Genomic DNA, 21107 nt, shown 5'->3' on the forward strand with positions numbered 1-21107 from the left:
GCAAAGATACTGTCGGAACACTGTATTTAAGTTGATGATCTTTTTTTAGTCTATATGGTAAATGCACAGTGTATTGCTTGAGTGTTATAAACTACTTGCTGCTTGTTAATAACTAATAACTAATGCTTTTCCTTGGAACACTACCCGAATGATTGCAACAGTTGTCTCTGGAGAATGAATGTTTGTTCAGCATGATTGGGAAGAAGGTTTTTGTTTTTCTTTCTTTTGGAATCTGGGTCAGACAGCATGTGAATTCTAAACGAAATAAACTATATGATGAGTGCTGCTATTTGGACCTGGAAGCATTCCAATGTTGCATTTTTAAGGAGAGATTCACTTTTTCATGATAATGAGTTTCTCCTCCTTTAAGAAATGCACTGTATCTAATGATGACTTAGGTCCTTGTTAATTTAAAATACATGTGAATGATTTAACTGTCTAAATATCTATTCTAGATGTCACCCTTCCCCGTCTCAAGGCCTTTATAGCACAACTGTTGTCACGGTTACACATTGAAGCTCTTCTCCATGGCAATATAACAAAACAGGTTGGTGTGATACTTTCTTTAATGAAACAGTCTTTATTTAAAAGCAGCATAAAAAATGGAAGACTAGTTTAATCTTCTCAGATCTTAAAAGAAGTTTTGCCAAATGTGATTTCATAACTTAACTTCGTACTTTTTTCATCTTTATGGAAATTTAAGTGTTGTTTTTTCCCCTTTAGATTTATTAGGCTAAGTGCCCTTATAGTGCTCTTGGAAACAGAATAAAAAACAACTTAAGATCTAAGTATTTGAAATTCTGTATTGCTTGTCATTACTGTGATCAAGCTGCAAAAGGAACTATGTGCTGCAGATCCTGCTTTTTTCCATTTAAAACTTTCAGACTAACTAGCAAAGATTCAAGAATCCAGTATCCCTCCAAGTACTTCACACATAGCTAAACAGGAATAGTGCACCATAAAAAAACCCAAGTGTCAGCTCTTAGATTGGGGAGTAAAAGTCAGACCATGTTTGGTTTGTCTTCCAGTAAAATAGTAACACTTTGTACTTGCATAGCAAAGCTAACCAAATATTTGAATATAGGTACCAATAAAAATGTAGTACATTTCTTGTATGGTTTTGCATTGTTTTTTCATTAGGCTTGTTTAAGTATTTTTATGTTAGAACAGCCCTGGGATACTTTACTAGCAGAAGAGGTCATAAACACTGCTAATGACTGCTGAATGTATAAAGAAGAAAGTTAACTAGTAAGAAGGGGAAAAAAGTATGGAGGAGCTAATAGCATGGACAAAATTTTCTTTTTCAAATATATCTCTAAAATACTTTTAAAAAAATATAGTATAGAATATTTTTCATGCAGAGAAATTTAAGCATAGTCTTTTTCCTTCCTTATTTCTTACACATTTGTATATGAAAGTCAGTTCCTTCTGAAATGGAACTGAATGACCAGATTTCTTAGATTTCCATGATGATGCAGTTACATCAGAGAAAAGCATTCTTTAGTTGGCATAAAGGGTGACTGAAGAGTCTTTAAGCCAGAGAAGTGGGAAGGATGTCCTGCTACACCCATACCTATGTTTAGAAATTGTCTGCAAACCTACCTTAACAGATGCGGGTAGAAAATCTTTTCCGTCCTTCAGTACCCAAGATGTGCTCATCACTGACAAAGCTCATAAATTTTAACCCGGATCTGAAAATTTTTTTCAACTAAAATCAAAATTTACACCTTTCAGGTAAAAAATTTTCAGTGAATCTGGGCTTGAAAAATTAGACCTGTCTAGCTGCTTAAAATTTCTATTTCTTCTTTCATTAATTTCATTCTGATACTTGTTTTGTGACAATTTCCTTTATTTTTTTGCTGCCACAGATGAATAGTAAAGTAATCCTGAAGTAATCCTGAAGAACAGTCTTGTAAATATTTATGGTGACTTGATTGAAAGAATATAGAGTATTTTTCCTCTAATCTTTCAAACTATGTTTTTTAGACCTCAGTCTTTTTGTCTTTGATATTGGGTGGGGTTTTGGAGGTGCTGGGGGGCATATGTTTATTAAATTTTCAGACCTTTTGCATGTTTTTGATAAAATGACTTTTGTTGTGAGTTTGTGGCAATGCAGACTGAGAGATTTTAGCTTTCAGACAAAACTACTTTGTAGCAAGTTACTGTAATTTCCAGTGTGCAGGCTACAAGAACATAACCCTTAACAGGTAAAACTATTGAAGTTAAATACTTGAATGAAACTAATGATTTTTGTTAGTTTATTTATTGTTTTTTTCAGTTATTATTGTAGTCCATCAAATAAAAGAAAGTATTTGGGCAATGAGTCTTAACACCACCAACACATCAGTGCAATGCATCTTTGAACTTAACCATTAATTTTTTTTCTTAAAACTTCGTCTACTGAGATGTCATTTGCTTTGCAAACATACATTTTAGGTATCTCGTTTTCAAACGTTGGAAGATGAACACACCAAAGTGGTGAAGGGAAAGGGAAAAAAAAAAAGCCCATTGGGCTTTACTTTCAGAAGCACTGGGGAGGAGTAGAACACGACAAGTTAAACTTACAGAAAACACAAAAAAAGCCTTTCCCCCAAACTCCCACTTTCTCTCATCTACTTAACTTCTACTGTATTTATATTAAATATTTTCTGTTCCTGATTTTTTTCTTTTCTCTCACAGCACCATCAATATTGGAAAGTGTAACCCTGCTGCTAGGTACAGAATAACTAATGATCACTGAAATGCCTCTTATGTTTTCTTTTCCAGGCTGCGTTAGGAATTATGCAGATGGTTGAGGACACACTTATTGAGCATGCTCATACAAAACCACTCCTTCCCAGTCAGCTAGTGAGATACAGAGAAGTTCAACTTCCTGACAGTAAGTGAAATGATTTATTTATGATTTTTTAATATGCATTAAATTGAGATTCTCCTTGTTAATGACATTTTGAAATGCATATTACTCTGTTGCTAAGAGTGTGTTTTGAAATCAGACTTACTTCCAATTATTTTAAACTTAAAATTCAAAAATATAATTAGGGTGTGGTTTTGTTAATAAAATTACATACTATTACATGATCTTCCTGTAATACTTGAAAATTAGTTTGATTTCATTTTTAATTTTTGTATGTAAATTGGAGTTCTTGGGAGTTGGAACTAGACCATCTTTAAGATCCATTCCAATCCAAAGCCTTCTGTAATTCAGTCTTGATTCTGTCCTTATAATTTATGGAAATAAGAGCCCTGTCCCATTCTCTGCAGTACATAGTATACACATTTGAATAAACACCATTCTTTGAGCATTTTTGAGTATTAATTGACCATTTAGTGAAGGACTGTTCTAAACGACTCTTGCTATTTTGAGAAAACTAAGAGCTCTTACACAACTTTTTTTTCCTACAAATATAAATTCTTTTGGTCTTGTACTTTTTGTATGATTTTACTTCTATGGTAAAAAAAAATCTCATATATATAAGAAAGGAGGTTCAGGGTATTGCAGGGAGTGATAATATATCTAGCTATACAGCCAAAGCACATTACCCATAGCTGGTCATCTGTCTGTGGAAACTATCATAACATTCTTTCCAAGAAGTTATTGGTATTAAATGTGGAATTATTTTTAATGTTCATAATAGTTTCTGACAGATTGTCTTTAGAAACTGTTTACATTGTAGAGGCAATACAGAATTTCGCCCCAGCTCCAAAAATATTTGCTTGAGGAGAAGCAGCCAGTTTCAAGTTAGTTGCTGATATGCTCAAGCTGTGACATTTTAATGTGTTAAAATAATGTATTCTTTTCTAGTTTCATGAAAAGTATGCTGTTAGTGGAAATTCTGCTTTAATAGTTCTAAACCATTTATTATAATTCCATTCCACAAACCATTCTCATTTTAATTGTCGAAAATAAGAACATATGTTTTTATGAACTTATGTTTTAACTTTGTCTTTTAGGAGGTTGGTTTGTATATCAACAGAGAAATGAAGTTCATAACAATTGTGGCATTGAGATCTATTACCAGACAGACATGCAGAGCACTTCTGAGAATATGTTTTTGGAACTCTTTTGTCAAATTATCTCAGAGCCATGCTTCAACACCCTGCGCACCAAGGAACAATTAGGTGAGTTCTCCCATGGTGATGGTGTGTGTTTATACACATGGATGCACACTCACACACTCACATGAGATTGTGGTGTGAGGTGTTCTTTCCCTGCTGGGTGAATGCCATTTAAAGGGCACTTGGTAAATTTAAATATCTTAACTGCTGATGACTCAAAGAAATGTTACCGTACACAGTCTCCACAATGAGAACAAGTGTGCATCATATTTCAAATAAGCCTGAAATATCTGAAACCAACTCTGACTAAAAGTTTAATCACTGTGCAGAAAACTTCCTATCAGAACTTTTACCAAAAGGAGATGGATCAGTTTCCTAAATTTCTAAATCATCATAAAGAATCAGTATTAGTTTGATCTTTTTTGCTTGTGATCCTACTTCCAATTGCACTTGATGATTCATAGAATCACAGAATCATTTAGGTTGGAAAAGGCTTCTAAGACTTCTAAGATCATCAAGTCCAGCTGTTAAACTCTAAACCCTATTTTAGGGATATTGCTGTGTGGGTAATGGGGAGAGCTACTATGTTGAAGACATAAATACATTTTTGGCTTTTTAAGAATACAGATGTTCATCAGTAAGTAAAGGTAATTGTTACCTGAACCGGTAAGACAGAACTGGTAAGATTATTCCAGAGTAACAAGGAGAGAGAGAGACTTTGCATGATGGTTCATATGATTGAAATACTGGGGAGTAGGAGTACAGGTTTTCCAAAGGTGAGAAGCAGGTAAATGTCTCAGTGTGATGACTGTGAACTACCAGGGATGTCAGGCAAGATTAGACTTCTTGTGAGCAACTAGCAGAATCAGCTATAAAATATTCATCATAGGAATTTTAACAATCTATATGTCTGCTGAAAATAGGATAGAATCCAGGTTATTTAACAGATTTTTGAAATGTGCTGGTGGCAGGTTTTGTATAAAAGTTGGAAGTAGCAGGTAAAGAGTAGGGGGGAAACAGTGAGCAAAAACTGTGTGTGTTCAGCATTACATAACTGCAGAGGAAAGACAGTAGAAATACCAGCAAAATTCAATAAACTTCATGGAGTTGTTAGTAAGATCTCTGAGAAAGCTTAGGGGAAAAGGAGTTAGCAGTTTACTAAACAGTAGAAACAATAACAAGAATTATTTCAGTAAATGCTTTAGCAGTATGAGAAAGTGAAAGAGAAAAGTTGGCAGTGGTGGAAAAATCAAAATGTTTTATGATGGCTTTGTTAATTTTCACTTAAAATGTCAACTGTGATCAGATGATTTCTAAAATAAATACTGGTGATCCAAGTCCAAGGCTTACCACTGAACAGGAAAATAACAGATTAATTGGGCAGATTAAATTTTAAAGAGTTCAGGTGTGATGAACTATACATTCTATTATAAGGAACAAAATTACGAAATCCTGGAATTTAGAGGTCTTATAATGATGATAGATGAAGTATTGGAAAAAATAAACATGGGCAAATGCTACATGTTGCCTTAATAAAAGGGAAGAGAAAAGCAGGGAATATATATATAGATTAGTCAGTTTAATTCTAATTCCTGGAAAATACAGAATAAGTTACCAAACTAGTTCTGAATTCATCGAAGGTAACTGAGAGGCTGTTACTGGAGTGCCTAGGTGGAAGTGCTACACATTTGGATGCAGGACTTCAGAAAGTCATGACTGGAGGATAGAGAAGTTGATTTGAAAAACAGTTGTTCTACAACTGTGAGCCAATGTTATTTGGTATTTTCATCCAAACTAGATGATAGAAGAGTGAGTATACTTAGTAAATCTTCAGATAATATTAAGTTGGGAGAGGCTGCAAGTGTGTGGGAAGATAGAATTAGAATTTAAAATTAGTGTGACATTTTGGAAACATGACTTCAATGAAGATAAGATGCAGTTTGTTAGGAACAGTTTGGCAGGAACAACCAAACTGTTGTTCCAGATACAAGCTTGTATCTGTTGTTCCAGATACAAGCTGGGAAGCAACTGGCTAGGTAGCAGTTCTGTAGCAAACTCTACAGGGTACAGTGGGTCAGAGGTAGGACATAAATCAGCAGTGTTGTCCTGCTGTGTAAAATGCTGGGATATATAAATGGAAGCTTTCAAGATGCACTCACAATAATACTCCTAAATTGTTCAGGTAGGAACTTTGAAATACTGTATCCAGTTTTGACCTGAGCATCAGGGAACTATGAGAAAGCTATAAAACAACACTTAAAGGAAACGTGACAGATTTATTATTAAAAGAGGGGAAGAAGACTGAAGAAAGGATTAGTTGTTCAGATTAGCAAATGCTGCAACAGTAAGAAAGGGAATAATACTTTCTTTTTCTCTAGCTGATAAGATGGGAAGTAGTGGTCTTACATTATAGCAAAGAGAATTCAGATTAGATGTTATGAAAAAACAGTAAGTTTCTAATGTTGAGTCTAATGAAGCACTAGAGTACAGCTTAGTTTTAGGAAACCTAATCCTGATGACAGGATTTTGGTTTTGTTTTGTCTTCGTCTGCCTCATCTCCTCCTTGCCCCTCCCCTGAACTGATATTTACATCAGTGAAATAAAGATGTTTTAAAAAAACCAAACAGTGGCATATTTTGAAAAAAACCTGCATCGTTTATAATACAGAATTAAGTTAACATAACATTACATTCCTGTCAAATGTGCCACGTTTGTCAAACTTAATGCTGCAAGAAGGGATTTCTTTTGATAATTGGCTGTTCTTGTTTTGCCAAGGTTACATTGTGTTTAGTGGTCCACGTCGGGCAAACGGCATACAAGGACTGCGATTTATTATCCAATCTGAAAAGCCCCCCCACTATTTAGAAAGCAGAGTTGAAGCGTTCTTAAAGACTATGGAGAAATGCATAGAAGATATGACAGAAGAGGCCTTCCAAAAACATATCCAAGCTTTAGCAATTCGTCGTCTAGACAAACCAAAGAAGCTGTCTGCAGAATGTGCTAAATACTGGGGAGAAATCATTTCCCAGCAGTATAACTTTGACAGAGGTAAGAAAAATGATAATTCCTTTGAAACTGAATGCTTTATTTTGGCCACTCTTGTGACTATTGAGTGTCATGTTCACTTGGGAACAACTTAAACTTTTATATAGCTTATACATAATTTAATATGTACTTGACAGATGCATTCACATATACTCTGACATTCCTGATAGTACATATGAACCCTGTTCCTCTTCCCATTGTGCAGTTCTTTTGAGGGAGTGATGGCAGGGGCAACAGCAGGTATTTTAACTAACATGCAACCTCTCTCATCTTGGTGTAGATTTGAAAAAACATTAATTTTTTTTTGTTTGTTTGTTTTAATCCATGATACTTTTAAGATTATAAGCTTGTAGAAGACCAAATGAGATGCAACTTCTAGTGTTATTACTGAAAATGGACTGGCAGTTATTTCCAATGTGATCCTACATAATATTTGTGTTTTTCCTTTTTCATCGTTTGAAGATTTTAATCCAAAATACTGATATACATTAGCAATACAGTTTCTAACATTAAAGAAAAAATCAGTTTAGGTACAGTCAGCTTTTCCTCACATTTTTGTGTCTCGTCTCTTATTCACAACTGTAATTTTCTGTCTTCATGCATAATATGCTTCCTCCATAAAACTCACTCTGTATTCTGTGACTTCTCTTCTGCTTTACATGCACTGTATGGGCTTTCCACAAGTCTTTTTGCTTGATAATGACTCACTAAACTGTTATAATAATAATGAGTTTTTGACTTGTCATCTGGCTTGTCTAGAGAAAATGAGAGCTACTGACACGGTTTCATGCCTGAGCATAAGGAGTGGTGTGGAAACTTATCCCCTCAAGTACTTTTTTTTGTGTATGATGAAATAGTTTGATTTTCCTCGGCCTTAAGTGTTTCTGGTTTTGGATCAATTTTATCTCTCTGGAATTCTTACCTCTAACTGTAGCCATATATTTCATATCTAAATCCCACCGACCTCACTCTTTCCCTTGACTTTTATATCTTTAATTCCCCTCTACCCACTAGTAATTTTATATCATTAATGATTATAATATGACTAGAGTTGTCAAAATCAGAAATTCATATTCCAGCCTTAAGAAGTGGATTTTTTTTCTTCATACTTTTACGGTTATTACGACTTTTAATGTTGTTACCCAAATGTTATCTAATTTTCTAAACTGTGTTTAGAAAAAAATGGGGTTTTTATTTCCTGTATATAGAACTTCATATTAATTACAGCCTGCCTTACAGACTTGTTAGCTACCTGTTTGTTCTCTTGCACACATTTATTCCTTGATCTTCCTGCTCACCCTAAGAAAAGCAAGCATGCCTACAACAGAAAACATTTCTGCTTATGCAGCAGTGATATTAGATGATTAGTTCATGATAATTTAATTTATATGTAGTAATGTAGCAACTGACACACATTGTCCCCAGATCTCTTAAAGGTGATTACTCCTTAACAGGTATGATGTAGGCACCATTCCTTATATTCCTTTAAAAAGTACATCCTTCCAAAATACGTCCTACCATCCTGTTTCCTAACCGTGAATAAAAACTATCTGCATTAGAAATGTGTAACATTGATTTGAAGACAATATTCAAAAGTAAGCATATCTCTTTTAGCTACTGAATATCCTACAGTGCAATCAGTATTCTTTAAACATGCATTTTTTAATAAGTCAAATCAGATTTACTGAAGTATAACTTTCTACCAAGGTTCCAATGACACTTTTAGTGAAGCAAGTATTAACTTGAAAGATAACAATGAAAAGCATGTAATTTACAGTCAATTACAGCATCTGAATTTGAAAGAAATACACTTTGAATAAGTAGTTTGCTAATAACCAGCTGTGATCTGCAGACTTACTCTAATTTTTACTGTTGTTGTGCAGATAACATTGAAGTGGCTTATCTAAAGACCCTGACCAAGGATGATATTATACAGTTCTACAAGGTAAGCTAGTCATGTAGTTAAAATGTTACTTGGAAAGAGATGTAGGTACAGCTGAATCTTATTTGTGCAAGCTACAAAAGGATATACTGACACCTCTTTTAGGTAGATGATATAATTGATGCAGATTCCATAATAATAATTTTATTTCCTAAATATTACTTATTTTAATGGCAGTGGTAAAAATTGTGGAGAAGGATTGAGGTTTGGTGCGTTTTTATTTTTTTTCTTACCACTCCTTTTTTCTCTTGTTTCATTTATCCTTCCTTCACGGATATAAAATGTGCTGCTCTATGGCCAAGCCTGGCCAAAATTGCACATTTGTTCTTTTATTTTTTTCTTCAACCGATAGATGATTCAGCCTATTTTGTGGCATGAATTGTGAATGAAACAGATATTTTGAAAGCTTTGTTCAGTGTAAATGAAAGCTTTGTTCAGGGTGGGGTTTTTCTTCCTCTAATAGTTGGGCAGCGTGAAGGAACAGCATAATGTTGCAGTATTTGTGCCTTGTGACTCAGCATGGAGTTGCTAGATAGGTACTTAATACAGGCACTTGAAATACTAGGAGGGCATCTGTCCCTGTCGTGTCTGTGTCATTCACCCCCAAATATAAAAATTGGGCGTCATTCTTCCTCTTCTGTAATATGTCATAGTCAGTGATATTTCACTATATTGCGAAGTGTTCATAGTGTTTTATCACTTATGGAGCTCAGGGAGTACTACTGAAGATAAGTTCAACTTAATGTCTTCAGGATTTATTATTGGGTGGAAAAATTTCTGCCCCTGAAGAAGCATGGATATGTCTGTGTCTGCATTCTTTTTTTCCTCTCTTGGGCAGAGGGGGGGTAATGTCTTTCAAAGTGGTTTGTCTTTTGTACTCTGCATTATCCTTTTCACTGTCCAAGGTATTTTTACATTGCTGTCTGTTTTTATAAGAGTTAGTCCTTCATGCTTGAAACTGGTTATTATTTACATGGCACAGTGAACACTGACATCTTTGGGTGGGTTGTTGGTTTTTATTTTTTTTAATAGTATGATACCATAGGTGAAGATATGCAGTAAATACAAACTTAGTAAATGGAATTTCAGCACCTGTTGTTTAATAAATAAAGCTGTTGTTTAATAAACAATAAACTCAGCTAGTCCAGCTGAGTTTAATAATTGTGTTCAGGGTGATGTGCTTCCAGAAGACTGCTAGGGATTGAAAATTCTGCAGAGATTTTAGGTTGTATTCCTGATACTATGATAGTTAATGGGTGAATTTCTATTACTTACAGTTTTTCTGAGTTCCAAAGGGTACATGAATTTATTACCTTGATTGTAAAATGATTCGGCGTATACTGTGTGAATGACTTTTAATCATATTTGAAGGGACATCCCAAAATTCATCCCTCATTTTAAAGCTTAAAATTAAAATTTAAACACACTTATTCTTTTTACTGTTTTATAATGTCTAAGGGATACTTCCCACACCTGAAGAACTTGATGTTTTTTACTGTAGGTGCTGTTGGCAATAGATGCTCCCAGAAGACACAAGGTATCAGTGCACGTCCTTGCAAGGGAAATGGATTCCTGTAAGTATTGTGCTGAATATCCAGCAAGTCATGGTTAGACATAGCCACGTTATATGATACAAATGCACTATAAGAAAAACTCAGCTTTAGAGATTATATACCTTTCAGAGGCAAAGGTATTTCTTTTTACACGTTTCCTTCATGTGGGTGCTTCAAATTTTCTGGTTAATGTTTGTGGCCAAGTTCTTCAGCCATTCTAAAGTATATTGATATTAAAACAATATATCCTAAAATAGCGCTTCTGTTTTCAACAGGATATTTTAAAACAGACGTAAAATTCTGTAATATTCCTACGGGGCAAAAAAACCAGCCCAAAATTAGAATTTGCAGTATCAGTCCAGTGTGGGGTTTTTTTTCTGACAAGCAATGAATGTCCACAATGTTATTCTAACACCCTCAAAGGGGAAAGTAAACCCTGAAACAAACAAAAGCCAAAACCTCTGGGAGTATCAAACATTTTATTTAAACTTTAGAAGGTCAATATTTATTTAGGTTTTATTTTGAAATAATATAGATTAACTGTGCATTGTAAACTGTATCGTCCCATTTTAGAATTCAGGAAGGAAAAGGTTAAAGTGTTTCTGGTTGATATGAATAAACTGAGAGGAAAAACTTCTGAGTTGTTTTGTGCAGATTTTTCACCAGTTTATACTGGACTTAAATTCCAACATGCATCTGGTTGCAAAATCAAGGATATTAAAGCTTGTCTGTAGTACATGGAGAAGCAGATAGCTGTGTGCATGTCATGAAACTCCTTTCAACCTCAGAAGGATTGATTTTTACGGTACTGTAGAAATTGTAACTCTGCAGCGGAGTGAGGAAGACTTGCTTCAAAGCGTCTTTCCAGTTTTCATGACTAGTAGTTGCTTAATAGAAACAGTCTAGAGCTTTTCCTGTCTAGAGAAAACTTTTCAGAATGTAGTAACTGTATTGCCAGAATGGTTTATTATTTGCTTGGACTGGTGGTGGTTACTTCTACAGGGATTATAGTAAGTTATTCTCTCTACATACTCCCCATTTAGTCTGGCATTTGGCCTCTCTTCTGCCATGAAAGAAATTGAGATTGAAATGCAAGAAGTAGTTTGGGGGGGGGGGGAATTGGAGTAGGGTATGCAAGGAGACAGGCAGGGAAGATTTTGGTTGCTATCCAGAATTTCGGTGCCTGGAGTAACCTCTATGCCTCCATAGCCGTGTCCTTATCAAAAAGATGTGCTGTTGTTGCATTGCTCTTGTATGTACCACTGACATTTGCTACTTTTCTCATAATTTGTACTGAGAAACAGTTTTAAGTATTCGTTGATCAGTAGATTAGCAATTTTTATTTCTACGTTCTTTTTATGTGTAAGTAAAATGAATAAAAGATCATGTTCTCAAGTCAAATCATGGATTAATTTCTGTGTTTCTAAAGACAGCCATGGAGTACAAAAGCAAAATGTTTAGAAAATGTTATTTAGCAATACTTAAAAATTAAACCCCTGTGCTTTATATAGATACCTGACTTTTAAGAGAAAACAGCTATTATGTAAAAGATACTGATTACATTATGGTCTTGAATTAATTTTGATGATGTTAAATAGGCCCTGTTGTTGGAGAATTTCCATGCCAAAATGATGTGAACCTGGCACCAGCACCGCCACTACCACAGGTAAAAAGAAACAACACACAATACAATCCCAGGCTGCATTCCTAATCTAGAGGTTTAGTATCATTAAATACAAGTCTGTAGGGAGAAACAAACTTCTTGAAATTCATGCTGTCATGGGGCTGTTTCATCCTCACTATCAACAGGAATTTTTCCTGATTTTTCTTTTTAGCAGTCTCTCCAGTTACCTTTTAGTCCACTGAAGTGAAAGCTAATAGCAGTAGTAAACTCTACTGAGTGTCTGCACAGTGGAGTAAATACAGGTGATTATTGTCTGAAAATACTGATTGTATATGATCAGGTGTATCAAGTGTCAAGAGAAAGATGCATATGCATCAAAAATTTTTATCATCTTTGTTTAAAAAACCCAAACAACCAGCCCCCAACCCCAAAGCAACAACAAAACAACTATTTGGTAATTTTCTTAAAGCCTAAAATATTAATGCACATTCCTGTCAACATATAACCTGTGGAGGAAACAGTTTGATAAATTGTATTCATACAAGTATTACAGATTTCATTTTGTGGTTAGATATGACAGGACTAGACCCTTCCCAAACCTTCAGTAAATTTTCCTGAAGGATGGCAGTGTTTGTCCCAGTAGATGATTAACTTTTTGCAGTGCGGTACATCTGTGTTTTTCATCAGACTTCTCAGGTGAAATAATTGCCATGAGTGGAAATTTCTGTATGATTTGTATGTGGATATATTAGCCATTATGACTGAAATATTTAAAAGTTATTTTGTTACTGCATCTGAAAAATAATAATGCATTGAGTAGCTATTTGTGGGTGTGATCTTACCTCTGATACTGAAGGGACAAGTGGGGTGTTCTGAAATAGAACTTGTAAATGAAAAGACAAGCTCTGCATATATTGGAGATCCTGCCATTATTAGTAACGCAGTTACTGCATCATAGCTATTGTTTTAAATTATGTAAATATGAAACCATTTATTTCATAAGAAATAACACTACATTTGGGGGCGATCCTGTAATAACAAAGTATGAATCACTAATACTACAGAAAAGAGCAAGAAAGGTGTTTTAGCAACAGTGAAAATGAAAAGCAAGGAATTGCTCAGTTGTCTGACTGGAGATATTGAGCAGACTTTTTCTTCCATACGCTTTTTTGCAGCCAAGTGTGATTGAAAACATGACAGAATTCAAGCGCAGTCTGCCGCTCTTCCCACTGGTGAAACCACATATCAATTTCATGGCTGCAAAACTGTGAAGAACCCCACGGGATGAAGAAATGCCGATGAGCAGTACTGACATGGTTTCAGGGGACTTCGTGATGAACAAAATTATTAAAGATCATTAGGATAAATGGTTCTGTTCATGATGAAAGTCCCAAATTCCTTCTTGGTTCGTTTGACATTAGCTGTGTGTTAGGGATAGAGAGTATATAAAAATCAGTTGTGGTCATGTGTCATTTATATTACAGACAACCTGTTGAAAAACAAAATCAACTGAAACAATAATAATAAAAAACTTGTAGATGCAGTATATTTTTTAAAATAGCATATCCCTTCAAATTTTCATTTTGATGAAATAACCCTCCAGAGCAAACTAAATTGCTTGAAATGTGCTTGTTACTTCTGAAGAATACTGTTTAGTATCCCAATAATTATCTTATTGGGGGCTGGAGGGGGTGAGAAAAGTAAGTCCTTTTTGGGATGGAGTCAACAATTTTTCTTAAAAATAGAGACTTCCACATTTTTTTTAAGTGGCGTGTTGAATGATACTTTTTTAATTGATCCTTAATGCAACCAACATATTTTCTATTTTAAGTTTTATGAAGACCAGTGGGGGGGGAAAAAAGGAAATTTGACAACACAGTAGTAAGTGAGAGAATTGTCTTAATGAGAATAACTGAAGATAAGGGCATGATTTTAATCTTTCTATACAAATTTGGGGAGATTTTATATTAAAACTAGTAAAATGCTGGAAACACTTTTAATAGTGCGTCTTATTTTTGTTATCAGAAATGTTGTCCCAGTCTCTTCATACTATCAACATCTTGTTCAGTTTTTCAGTGTTACTGTGGATTTTTTCCATCTACTATATCAAATCCTTTATTTGCTGTCATTTTTTGTTTTCAGTTGCACATGTACTGATGGAGAACTCAGTCTGGTTTTCCTCATTTGTTATGTTAGGTCTCAACCCAGCAAAGCACTCACTAGTGCAAATAACTTCAAACACACACTGGTTCTTCCTTCAAGAACAGGTGAATGTCAAATACGGGCCCTGTAATGAATCAGATACATCATTATCCTGATACATGTGTGGGTCCTTCCTGTCCTTCAGGAAGGCACTTGGGACAGTGCAGTGCTGGGTTAGCAGTACTGCATGTGCTCCAGGTTACATCACAAAAGACTTGTTCCTACTTCTTGTAAGAAGGCTGCACAAAACTCAGAAGGATCAAGAATTATGCTGAAACACTGTTTGTGTGTGTGTATATATATATATTACATAATTTAGTAAAATGGTAAAACAATATATGGTGTCTAGTCTTCACCATCTTTACTGACTCCTGACTTCTGCAGAGTGGTCTTGTGCTTGGGACAGCCCCCAGATAGAAAAATATAAGGAACTTAAAGTTCTTCTATCTCTGCAATACATAAAATAGATGGTAATTATTGAGACAGAGAGAGTATGCAAAGCACTGAAGATATAAAATCCGCTCAGCAGGAGGTTTAGTGAGAATTTGCTTCTTATTATAAAAGAACCTGAAATTAAAGCCCTGATGTGACACACATGTCTGTGACACATCAGAATCCTGGTATAGTCAACAGGGCTGTTCCTGTAATTGAGTCAATGTTCATTCTTACACTGGCTCTGAAGCCAAATTAAATGACAGGGTAAGGGCCTTAAGTTGCATTTATCTGAGAGTCTCTTCTAGCTGAACAAATATGGTGCTCTTAAAATTTGTTTTAAAGGTTAACAGCACATGTTTCAACATCTTTTTAATAAATTTGATGGTAATTTGTGATGTAACCTGTTGCCAAGGAAAGGCACTAGTATTTTTTTAGCCTGAGAAGAAAAAAAGTTAAATGTAATCCAAGCAAAACCAGTGAAGATGTCTCTGTTCACCCCATTTTTCATGGATCTTTCACATAAAATGGGCTTTTTACCTTCTTGCATTTCACTTTTGTTTATAGTTTTCCTTTAGTAAAAGTATTTGTATTATATATATTAAAAGTTTTGACAACATATAAAAATATATATTTTGGGATTTAGTATTTAAACATACCACTCGTACAGTGAATAAAATGAAATGGCTTCTATTGTGTGTAAAAATAAATAGATATATATATTCATGGAAGTACTATCAACTCTTAATTTTAACAAATTATATAAATAAATTGGAATAGCAGTGTATTTAACACAAATCATGTTTTCCAGCAGAAAAAATTTAGAACTTCAAAGTTCTGTGACTGGATGTGGAAACCCATGTAATTTTCCAACAACTCTTAATTGCTTTTAAGTGTTCCTCCAGCATTTTACAGTTTCTGAGTTTGATATAGCAGTAAATTTTGATAAACTCAGGCATACTAATGGGTTCATTTTAATGGATCCAGAGCTGCAGTGTCTACAAGCAATAAAGAACTACCTAGAATACACTGTAATTCAATTTTAGTGCTTGTTAATTAGTTTATGTAAGAAACCATAAATTATTATTACATAACTGTAATTTTTGCAAGTGCTATTTTAAGCAGTTGATGTGGAATTGGGTGCATGTGACACAGCCAGTATGACAGAGTGCTAGAGTTATTCTGTTTACAATAAACAATCTGAATTTAATGTTTGGAGTTCTTAATTTGTTTTATTTTAATTTTTTGCATACTGGTGATGTTACATCTGTCAGTCTGTGCATGTTTTCTATTACACGTTAACTGTGATTTTCCGCTCTCCAGTTGGACTAGTTAGGCTGAGTAGCATTGCTGCAGAAGTGCTTCCAGGCACTTCTAGGGAAGTTTCAGAGGACTTCCCCATGTGACATCACACACCTTTTAGCTAGATCCACCTCTGTTGCTCTCTGAGTGTATGAAAACTTAATAATATAAAGGTAGAAATATTTGCACAAGACAGAATTTTAATTATCAAATCTGAAGTTGTAAATATAGGGAATTACTGCGGCCAGACTGAATTGTGCCTAGTGCAGCTTTACAGTGTTGCTTTTGAGGAACTGCTTTCCCTGGTCATTTTCTTTGTTCTATGCACACCAAAAGATTATGTTTCAAAAGGTTAGGAGTGTGTGATTGTTAGAGTAGTAAATAGTGTCAATTCTGACAGCACAAAGATACAAGTCAGCAAGCCCTTCTGGTGTTCTGAGGGGGCTCCTTGAAATAATATATGACAGGTAGCAACATTAAAAGAGACAGGTTTTGTCCTTGGCATTGGGAAGAGTGGTTGTCACTCTCAGTGGAGAAATAAAATGCCAGCAGCCCACCTGGAAAATTATTTGTCCCCAACATCAGGGCTCTCTCTGCTCCTAGTCATTAGGGGTTGGTGTAAATCTTGACTCGTTGACTTTACTGTTTTTTACAAAAAATCATACTCTCCAAGTCTATGTTAACTATTATTGTTGGCCATAAAAAATGCTTGAGCTTTTTCAGATTATTTAAGCGCTTGGATGTGAGGAGCCCTTATTGATAATGTGTTCCACAGTGTCATCATAACAACTGGAGAAAGCATTACACACCTCTTAAACTTCGTTTATTATTATCTAGCTCTTGTTTTAAAATAAGATCAGCAGAATTTTACCTTTTCTCTCCCACTTAACTGGTTAGTATGCTTTTGCTATAGGTCTGCTGTAAAGTGAAAAATCATTATTTTCTACACCTTCATATGGTTTTTCCCTATTTTTTTAGTATGTGACCACTGAACTGATATGGTCATCCACAGTGACTCCTGGGACGTTCGCTTGAGCTGATACCTAATGTGATATTGAAATCCAGCTCTGAAATACTTTGTTTTCAAGTTGTTTTTTTATATTGTTGCTAATGCAAGGCACCTCTGGGCTATTTTAAAGTAGAGATCGGAAAGTGAGGCACCTTTGATACCTTTCCTGAAATTTCAGAGGAAGCCTGGCCTATGTAGATTCTGCTGAAAGGCTTTTATTTGAAACATTTCTATTTACCGTTCAAAGAATATACTCATAAAGTTACAGTATGTGCTGTGGGTTGAAATCTGAATTGCAGTTCAAAGGAACAAAGTGTGTAAGGCCAAAGGCACAGCAGAATGTCGCAATTGAATCAACTTCTTTGAACTTGAGCATCTAAACAGAATTTAAGACTGAAAATATTTATGGCTTCTCAAATTAATATTTCTAAGCCCCCCCAAGGCTGTTAACTGAAAGCACAGCATTAAAGGATGTAGGCACAACAGTGCTGAGCATTTACCACTGCTAAGACTCTCTCTTTAGTGGTACAGTGCAAAATCCTGAATTAAATTCCTTGACTGTGCATTGGATGAGGGAAGATAACACAGCTCCGAGTGCAAGGAAGTGACTAGGCATAGCCAGTGGGAAACTCCAGTGAGAGGCATCCAAGTTTAAATCCTACATCTTCCTGAGGTTTTGCCACCACCTTACTGTGTGTTAGATGTGCTTCCTTCTGCTTCAGATTTCTGTTACAGATTTTCACTGTCTGCTCAGCTTCCCTTTCAAGAAGGGGAGCAAGGAATTGTGGTACTTACCTAGTGACTGCCAAAGACATGTAAAATTTTACTGGAGCAGCAGCTGGAACTCAGGAGCCCCTTCCCCCCCTTCCCTCCACCCATACACAGAACTGAGTGTCCTGTGGTAGGTGTGGGCTCAGACACACATATACCCTGGTGGTGAATGCTTACAAAATTAGAACACATTCCACAGAAGGGAACGAGAAGGTCCTCAGCCTACATTAGTAACCTTCTGGGAAGCAGGAAAAGTAGGCTAGGGAAAATTCTAACAGAAGATGGAAATGAGGTTGATGTTCTGGTAACTTGACTAAGCACTGTGTTGTGGCTTAGAGGAGCATGTGTTTATATGAAGTCTGCTGTAAAGGATGGAATCCTGTGATGGGAGGGATAGAAGAAGAGCTGCGTGTGAATTCCAGGGAGATGTAGGAGACCAATAACTAATGCTTTTTATATTGTTAAGGCTGAGTAATTTCAGAGCATGTGCAAAAATTGTGTTCTGTGATATTGGACATAGGAAATGTGGGTGTGTACAAATGTCAGTGAAAACTGAGCCTGGACTTGGAAGATGCAAATTTTGGATGTGATGCCTTTTAGTGGACAGAAGTCTTAAAAATTTCCTGAATAGCATTAAAGTGATGCACCTGATAAGGCAATGTTGGAACTAGTTTATAAAACACCCGAAATATGGAAACATTTCAGTCATAGTGCTCAAAAAATGGTTTACGTGGTCTTTCTGAAACTTTCCGACTGGCTTTGGCATGAAGTAAGTTTAGCAGGACAGGTTTCTACCCGAATGATTATTTGTGCATGTGTGTTAAAGCCAGGGAAGTTCACAAGATTAGTGCCCATCAGCTGTCAAAACAGTTCAACATCTCACTTTATCCTGTTGTCATTACAGTAACTTTGAGCCTACTGATACTTGTGTATTCCAAGCCTTCTGCAGCGCCAGGGGAAAAAGTGTTTCTTATGACCAGTTTCTTATAACCACTTATTGCAAGTGAAGTGACTTGTTTTGACTATGAGATATCAGTATCATTCACTGGCACATACCTGTTATGTGTGAAGCTTCAGGAGTCTGAAAAAAAAATCTATGCAAATAATTCAGTTCACAGATTTGATTAATACTGATTTCCAGATAAAATCATAGGAAGAGAATTGTGACAATTCTGCAGCACTGAATGTCTTTTAGTAACACAGGAATCTGTATGTATAACTGGATCTGTCATCTCCACAAGCTGATTGTTTAGTTCTGATACTCTTTTGTGTCATCCTCAGAGATGCCACTGTTCACCTCACGTTGTGTCGTGTCTCTCTGACCAAGGTGAAGTGACCAGATACTCCCATTGCCACACCAGCCAAAAGTGTCATTGGTGTCCCTTTAGCACTGCCACATACCGTGTGTGGGCTGCATGTGTGTGCTCTAGGATATTTCTGTCTATGTTTAGAGCTTATCTTCTAATTGTAAATCCATAAAATTATAAAAGATGGCACCTGCAGTACGTCCAAACCTGAAGGCCCACACTGGGCTGCTGTTGGAGTTCAGCAAAATGGGAGATTTAAGCAAGTAAAACTATTGCAGAAATAATTTGAAAACAGGTGCTACTCAACTGCAGCAGGACACTGATCTGCTGATGTATGCACAACATGATTCTATTGCTGTGAATAATCTAATAAAAATGTACCTTATGCAGCCTTTTCCTGGAAGCAGGAAGAGTGGAATACTTGAGTGGAATAACTCGTAAGCTCTGTGTAACTTGAAGAATGCATATATAAAGAATGCTTGTAGTTTGGATTGTCCACTTGAATTTAAGTGTCAGTAATTGTTAAAGATGTTATGAATGTGAAAATGCAAAAGATTGTATTAAGCTCAATGTATACAAAGTGTAAGTGTGAGCTGGGGTGCTGGCCCACACTGTGAGCCACCTCATAGAAATAGTGTTGAAATGAAAGATAATGCATATAAGTTGAAAGCAACCAGTTGCATGCCATTTTGCACTTCTTGTCTGATAATCATGTCTGTCTGTCGCGTCATTGTGTATAAATTATAAATTCCTGTGAAAAGGGGTTGTGTTATGTGTGTGAACTACCAATGCCCAACTCACTGTATAGCTAATAATATGTGTTAGGGTTTTTCAGATGTTGAATTGAGTAATTTAGAGTGAAGACAAGACCTTCATTCCAGGGCAGCTTGTAGTGTCTGAACAGCCTAAGTTTCTTTGAGCTTTGAAAGCAACAGAATTAAATTAACAGAATTTCTCGTTGACTTTATTAGATCTACATTCTCTACCAAACAGATAAAAAAAAAATAAAGGCAGTTGAGATAATTGATAACTAAATACTTAAGTTGGCCCGACAACTGGAGTAAATGTGTTGCCTAGTAGTATATTGATAGCCCTAGATTATAAAATACGTGTGTCTTAACAATGGTTTTGGCATTAACTCTGGCTAGTCATTTAAAATAAATATTGTTGGAATAGCTATAAGTCCTGGAAGTCTTGTAACATCCATGTTTTTGCTTATTTGAGATCCACAGACAGGGTCTCAATCTTGGATAGAAATAAGCAGAGTCCCATAGTTTCATAGTTTGTTGGATTGAGCTTTAATTTGGTGATGGTGTCACAGAGACTGTGACTCCATCTGTGACACCTTCTGTGACTGAGATTGGTCACAAAGATGCCACAGGAGCTGCCTTGCTAATCCCCAGGAGCCACCATACGTCGTGCAAGAAAAAAGATAATGTATGTCTACATTTGTGAAGTATGCATTTGCAGTGTAATTAATATGTCACTTTTTCTTAAGCTGAAGTAAATAATACACTTTCTCAAAATTATGGAAGGATTGTGAGCAGCTCAAAAGAAGTAATTGTTCAGAAAATGGACTGCAACTCAAAATCAAAACTGAATGTAGATTTATGTGTAGGATAAGTAAGACTGACAGTCATTAAGCCTAAACTATTTTACTTATACTGGTGGTAATTTCATTGAACATGCTGAAGTGCCCTCATAAGTAGCATCAGAAATGTACTGGTGGACTGCTGTTGCAGGACAGAGAGTGCACAAGGTGGAGAGATGTAATGAGAATGGACAGCACTGCAGTATCCACAGACTGACAGCAGTTTGTTTATATTTGTAATGTTCCTTCCTGGTCCTGGAAGTATGAGTAGCT

General features: G+C 35.6%; 1 protein-coding gene across 3 annotated transcripts in view; it reads left to right on the forward strand.

Moving 5' to 3' along the window:
• IDE (insulin degrading enzyme) overlaps positions 1-20006 on the forward strand; it is a 65477-nt gene extending 45471 nt beyond the window's left edge. For all 3 annotated transcript variants that reach the window (XM_027710996.2, XM_027710995.2, XM_039379183.1), the window contains exons 18-25: positions 456-547; positions 2767-2878; positions 3952-4119; positions 6832-7104; positions 8985-9046; positions 10545-10617; positions 12195-12262; positions 13396-20006. In XM_027710996.2, the coding sequence (XP_027566797.1) occupies positions 456-547; positions 2767-2878; positions 3952-4119; positions 6832-7104; positions 8985-9046; positions 10545-10617; positions 12195-12262; positions 13396-13491 (944 nt within the window). In that variant the 3' untranslated portion in view covers positions 13492-20006. The remainder of the gene's footprint in view (positions 1-455; positions 548-2766; positions 2879-3951; positions 4120-6831; positions 7105-8984; positions 9047-10544; positions 10618-12194; positions 12263-13395) is intronic.
• The last annotated feature ends 1101 nt before the right edge of the window (positions 20007-21107 follow it).

Source organism: Pipra filicauda, unplaced genomic scaffold, assembly GCF_003945595.2.
Source record: "Pipra filicauda isolate LSUMZ 115617 unplaced genomic scaffold, ASM394559v2 scaffold15_size4787011_pilon, whole genome shotgun sequence".
Taxonomy (NCBI): domain Eukaryota; kingdom Metazoa; phylum Chordata; class Aves; order Passeriformes; family Pipridae; genus Pipra; species Pipra filicauda.